Source organism: Olea europaea, chromosome 19 (assembly GCF_002742605.1).
Source record: "Olea europaea var. sylvestris chromosome 19, O_europaea_v1, whole genome shotgun sequence".
NCBI classification, from domain to species: domain Eukaryota; kingdom Viridiplantae; phylum Streptophyta; class Magnoliopsida; order Lamiales; family Oleaceae; genus Olea; species Olea europaea.
The window spans coordinates 13,067,177-13,073,953 of NC_036255.1; the positions used below are offsets into that span (position 1 = coordinate 13,067,177).

Genomic DNA, 6,777 nt, shown 5'->3' on the forward strand with positions numbered 1-6,777 from the left:
ATCTTTACACACCAATTTTTCCCCCTTTCAAACATCTGGTAATATAATAAAAAATTCAAATGCAACAATACGATAGAAACACATTATATCTACCTACTCCCAGCAGTGACATGCATACCATCCCGGGTTTTGTTCTAATAACATCTATGCTACTCTCCCACTAGTCATTATGTAAATGATACAAAAAATCCTCCAATAGTTTCTTTTAACTAAAGTAGGTGTAGCAATCTTCATAATTTACATTTGCTATGTTCTTCCATCACCATCATAACCAATCAAAATCATTCTTAATAAAAGAAACCACCTTAAATAGACCTGCAGTTCAAATCATTCTGCACCCAGCCTACCAGCAACTCTGAACTTCTTGAAACCATCATTGCAGAAGCATCCCCAAAATAATCATAGAGTACATTCGTCATTGATGTCCTGCAAAGTTACAAATGAATTAGAGAACTCCTGCAAAGTTACAAATGAATTAGAGAACTAAGTTCTTTCGTCTGATCATATTCAGCCAACCATACCCAAAAAATAGAGAAAAACCAGAGAGACAAGTAATACACAGAAAACTAAAAAATAAACCCATCCCGGTAACAGAACTATTTAGGCCCACAAAAGCACAGATATGGACATGACAGCACAAAAACACATCGGGGATGCATAAAAAATATAACAATAAAATATTATTGAATTTTGATATTTATTTTTTCTTTGTTCTATTGTGTAGAATTATTTTTTTATAGTCTTTAAAATCGCATGTCTTTTTTGCAATAGTTAAAATCCCACGGGTAAAACTGCTTGTGCCTTTCTGCAATTAAGAAAAGCCTGTTTTGCTGCCAAATACCTCTGACCCAAAAAGAAAACATAAATGATGCCAAAACTCTATATTTTCGTCCAGATTCAACCCCATTCACAGATAAGTCTCCCCACTTCAAAAGTAAAGTCTCTCCCTACATGCCACGTGGCTTATCTGAAATGTCTCCAGCACGTATCAGGTATTGGATAGGTGTCGGACACCTGCACTCTGGCCTTTCTGTTCAATATAGGTTAGACCTCATTGAATGCTAATGTCTCTCAACACCAAAGCCTTCATTGTTTAAACTATTGCATGCAACAAGCCGTCCAAATAATGCATAGTTTTTCATCTGTGGAGTCTATGGAAGACGAATTAACAGCTACGACGAGAATCACATTGAATATCTAATGCCGAATCTTCATGAACAGCATGAAAATTAATGCAATCATTTTCAAGCCACCAAACTAGAAAAGACTACCTACCAATTATCATTGTCATTTTCTTAATATATCCTTTCTTTTTTCTTGGGGAGAATGGTGTTTTTTTTTTTTTTTTTTTTTTCTTGGGGGGGGGGGGGGGGGGGGGGTTTTTGCCCCCCCCCGGGGGGGGGGGGGGGGGGGTATCTTCAGCCCACCTCCAAAATCAGAAAGTGCTTGAAAGTTGTAATTTGGATACTTAAAACACAAAAAAAATATTGAAATAAGGTAATCAAACAAGTGCATGTCTAAGAGGTGAGAGAGGCAGTGGAAGAAAGAGGGAGGGACCTTGGGTTGCGAGGAGAACGATGGTGAGAAGTAGGGTTTCGGAGGGGATTTTTGATTTCTCATTTGTTATAAGGTTTTGGGTTGCAGAACAGGTCGTTAGCAGGTTTTAAAACAAAAATATAGAACTTGCTACGTGAACTCAAGTATCCGACCCGAACCAACCTACGAGAGACCAGAGAATCAAACCGGCCTGAATCGGCTCAATTCACTCCTTTTCAGGTTAGCAGTTTTAGTGACTAGTCCTAATCAGCTCTAAGAGCATATTAAGCATTATAAAGAGCATCATTAAATTTAGAGAGTCAAAATTTTTATGCTCTCCATTTTGGCTCTTTATTTTGTTTTCTCAAAAAAACATTTATTAAGTTCTTCTCACATTTTATTTAACATAATTTTTTATGTCAATGACCATTCAATTTAAATGTGGTTTGAAAAGTAAGTAGAGTACTGAAATCTATGACTTATTAATGCAATCATTATACATTAAGAAAATAGAGTGGATTTGGCTCTCTAAATTTGGAGAACCAAATCCACAAATAGAGAATATCTTGGAGCTCGTTTTCAAACATTAGCTCTTTAAAATAAAGAGTTTCTTGGAGATATTCTAAAGTTGTGCACTATAGATTGTTTGGCTATGCATTTCACTACAAAAATCAAAGACTAACAGAAATTTTGAGGATCAGAAAGATTTTCAACCACTTAGATAAATCTCACCTCTAGGAAAACGTACTAAATATGCCAAAGCTAATGGTCAATAAGTGCACATAAAATATCCATGAAAGCTCAAAACTTTCCTTTCAGAATTATTTTTCTCCAGGAATCATGGACAAGATAGAGGCAGTAACTATTTCCATTTAATCTTAAAGTTGTAAGATGCTGATTTTGGATACTACAGGCAAAATCATCTAAACACCGCCTGAACTTGCCTATAAAATGTCCATTTGGAAATTTATTAATCTACAATCTTGTCTAAGTGAACTCTTTATCAATATGTTTAATGGTGCATTCTCTTGCACTTTCAAGACTAGCATGCTGCATGTCCATTTCAATCTAGCATAGACATATGCCACGTACTGATAATAAGATAACTTCTATAAGATTGTTGATACATAAATTTACAACGGACCTTTTATAGGCAAGTTAAGCTTTTTCTCTTTGGTTTCTCGAAGAACATTAAAACCATTCCTGAGAAATTGAAGCTAACTCAACTCAGCCACATTTGAGGGACAAGATTAACTTGAGTCTATATGTCATGTCAGGTTCTATGCACCATAAAACAACAGGGGAAGATTCTTGATTTTATTTGTCAGCTTGTTTGTGGGAGTGGCACAATTTAAAAGTTCAAGTACTTTTCGCATTTCGACAATGGGAATGCTTCTCGTTTCTATATTTCAAACAAAATAGCAGAGATGCAAAACCACTGGAATATGGAGGAAGAAGGTAAAACATATAACTTGCAGAGTGATGTTGGCTCAATAGACATGAGCTGTGACTAAAGAGAAAGACTAGTCATTAGCAAAGATATCTCTTCCTCTACCTTAACAGCATCCATTCATGTCCTAGGTGACTGCCCTGCATCTGATCCATCTGCAGAGGAACTATCACTGTCGGAATCTGCATGTTGAATATACAAGAAAAATTCACAAATAACATCAGTGTCATTCGGATGACATAAGACAGAACAGTGATTATATCACAAGTGAAAACAGACAGGCTTATGCCACAAATAGAGCAAAGAAGAAATATTCATCATTTACCGCTCGAAGACGATCCAGAGTCACTGCTAGAACTGCTTGAATTGCTAGACCTGCTCGCATTACATCCCTGCTTTTCACCTTGCGCACCAGATGGGGGAGAAAAACTCTTGTCAGCTCCTTCAAACATGACAAGGAAATGCAAACATCAGATCATAGAACTTCAATTTCCATCCAAAGTAGGCATAATGACTAATCTAAAAAGCAACCATCATAAGGGTAAATTTCTACCTGATCCACTTTCCTTGTGAACATCTGGAACTCCTGGGGTTATCCTCTACAATTTGATACAATACAGGTTAAATATATCAGAAGGAAAAATTTTGTTTGAAGAAATCCGAATGGTAAATTCCAGATGATGTGCAATTGCAGTAACCATAATTCTAAAGCTCTTACCATCATCGGAGTAGTCCCAGTAGCTTCTGCTCTTGCTTGCAGAGCAAGTTCAGCTTTTCTCTTGCGCTTGCTCAAATTCTTTTTGTAATTAGAGACGAACCTATCCAGCTCCCAGAGTGTTTCTGGATCAACATGGTCAATATCCACTTCAATCTCACCATCATGTTGTGAAAGCATAGTGTCCCTCTTTTTTATGATTTGAACAATATCATCAAGCTTTTCTGAAGGCAAGCTCTGAAGGTTAGTGCTGAGTCTTTGCTTCTCCTCATAACTCATGTCCCTTTTATTGGGATCCTTTGCTTTAGGTTTCTTTGGAATGGATGTCCGAACAGAATGCGGACGTTGCATTTTGGGATCAATCGACATGGGTGTCGGCATTGATACTGACCCATCCAAAGTCCTCATTTGAGGGGCTGGAGGGATATGGCTAGGAATTGGGGCAGCAAAAGGGGCAGGGACAAAAGCAAGGGCAGGGGCAAAATTAGACTGAGGAGGAACCTTTCCTGAAATCGGAGAGGGCAATCCAGCAGCCTGATACATTTGGTACCTCCAATTTGGATTATACTCCGTCTCTATCACCGCCCACCTCTCTTCAAATATCTGAGCCAGCTGTTCTGCCATGACATGGACGTCCTGCCCCTTTGGATTATATGTCATAGCATTGTGAAAAACAAGTCTCACATCCTCTGCAAACTCCCTAGGAGACTTGTACCAATTCTGTGAAAGTCTATCCTTAATTGTACCCAAATCCATAGGACGCTTAATAATATCGTGGTAATCATGCAACCCCAATGCTTTGGCATCCACTGGCTCATTAAACACCCAACCATGTTTGTGCTTCATCAACCTCTGAAGTAAGTTACTACAACTCCTCAACACCTGATTCCTATTCTTGCCGAAACCAAAACCTGAGCCAAATGCATGTTCTGTCTCTCTACCGTGATTTCTCCCATTACTCGTCTTCAACCTTTTGTTACTTTCAGGAGGGAGTCTGTCTTTCCCCAGGAGAAACTCCGAATTTCTATAATATTTATTGGCCTTGGGAGTCCTTTTCTCCTTCTCAACACAATCATTTGCCCCATGATGGTTTTCCATTACTGTGACACTAAGCTGCCTATTATACAGCCTTGGTTCTTGACGTCGCACTGCACCTATATCAGAATTCACCCTGGTTAACCCAATCAGCCTGCTTTCAGGATTCCCCACCGAGCCCACCTCTGAATGGACTCTGACCAACGCCCTTCTCTCTACTGCATCATTCACCACATTCTTTGGCAGAGATTGAGTATATTGACCTAAATTTCCGCCAGCAGCAGCCATATAAGTGCCATTACTATTAATGTTAATATTAGTGTTGTCGTCAGCAAGCTGAAGGTGCTTGGCTCCAAGCTTTTCAACTAACCTCCTAATCTGATCAAGCTCACTCTGTAGCTGCTGCCTAAGCTCCCTAACCTCATTCTTCGGAGTTAATTTCGATAAATTATATCTAACTCTATCATGAACCCTAGTTATCTCCAGTGGCTTAACAATTCCGTTCACATTTACTGGCCCATTCCGAATGGGTGGTCGCGGTTCTGTAATTAGTTCTCTATCATTCTGTGGCTCATTCCCCCTCAGCAACTGTTCTGGTGACACTTCTCTACCATTTGGCAGCTCATCTGCACTAGGAAGTGGCAACGATGCTCTAAGATCCTGGGAACTGTTCTCAATAGTCGACCGCAATGCTTCTACAAGATTCTCTGTGCCATTCCCACTGGGAACTGTCGATGATTCTTTAAGATTCTGAAGATCGTTTCCACTGGATGGTGGTGATGATACACTAAGATTTTGTTGGTCAGCTGCTAGACTTTCACTACCTTCTTGCACTCGCTTCTGAATCAAAGCGCTATCCTCTTGCAGGGAAGGAAGTTGTTTTACATGCTGTGGTTGTTCTTCCAGCTGACACTCTAAGGTTGGAGGCGGAGTTTGTTCTCTATGTAGAGGTCGCTCTTGCAGCCTCTGCGGAGAAAAATTCACATCTTCCGCCTCTATGGTTTCTAAATTCTCATGATTGGTGGTTGCTGCAGCAGAACCATCAGCAGTGGTAGCCATAGAGAAGGCGGTAACAGAGTCATTCTTGATCTCCGTGGTTCTGGAGTTGAGAACCTCGGTGACAGCTACGAGGACTTCTTCGGAAGCGGAGGTGGTGGCGTCGGCGGCAGCAGTATCGTTATTAGCACTGAGTTTTTGGGTTTTTTTGTGGAATCTTCGGGTATAAACTTTGCTATTCTTGGTCCATTGAACCCTTTCTCTTGAACTCAAACCATTACTCAAATCCCCTATGGTCTCCGAAGCCATACATGTAATCACCAAATAATAACAAAAAGAAACCCTAATTTCTTCCAAATCCCAAAAGCGAGGGATATGACCGAAATAATACAAAAATAAAGTTTTAACAAAAAATAATCGCAAACAACACTATTGAAGAGTCGAATTTTAGGAAAGATATACGGAGATCCAACTCATACAGAAACAAGAAAAAAAAATTGAAAAACAAAAGCCAAAGATCTGAAGGGTGACTAAATTTCAGAGCAAATTGCTGATTTTAAACACACGCGCTCGTTGACTAATGATAAGGCGGTGACAGGCTACCTCGGCGCGTGGGATGTGTTGAGCTCCACCGCAAGCAAACAGGTGTACTGATTTGTGATGAAGTAACACGCGCTAGTTCTGCAAGTGGCTCCTCGATACCACGTGTGATCTTAGAGATATACTCGCTTTTTTAAAAAATTGTTTCAATTTTTAGTTTTTTCTGTGCCTGTCTGTTTTCTATGGCCGCGTTGGGTGTTAAAAATAAAAATGAAAAATATAGTTGTTACAAATTCCATACAAGGGATAAAAGATAAAATATGGTGACTTGATGTGATGGATAACGATCATATTTTTGATTTTAATGGATAAATAATGGAAAATAAACAGGGCTATATAAAATACTACCGAGATTTTTATTTTATTTTGAAGATTTTATTTAATAGTTCAAATAATTGAAATTTATTTTCCATGCAAGTCATATTCCATTTGATTATATAAAAAG

General features: G+C 38.9%; 1 protein-coding gene across 1 annotated transcript; it reads right to left on the reverse strand.

The window, feature by feature from the left end:
* Positions 1-304: 304 nt before the first annotated feature.
* On the reverse strand, positions 305-6,270 carry LOC111368884 (transcription factor GTE4-like). The gene is made up of 5 exons (XM_022990373.1): positions 3,705-6,270; positions 3,540-3,585; positions 3,312-3,428; positions 3,092-3,168; positions 305-426 (listed from the first exon to the last, which is right to left on the reverse strand). Exons 1-4 carry the CDS (start codon positions 6,039-6,041, stop codon positions 3,107-3,109), a joined length of 2,562 nt encoding a protein of 853 aa, XP_022846141.1. The 5' UTR covers positions 6,042-6,270; the 3' UTR covers positions 305-426; positions 3,092-3,106.
* Positions 6,271-6,777: the final 507 nt, after the last annotated feature.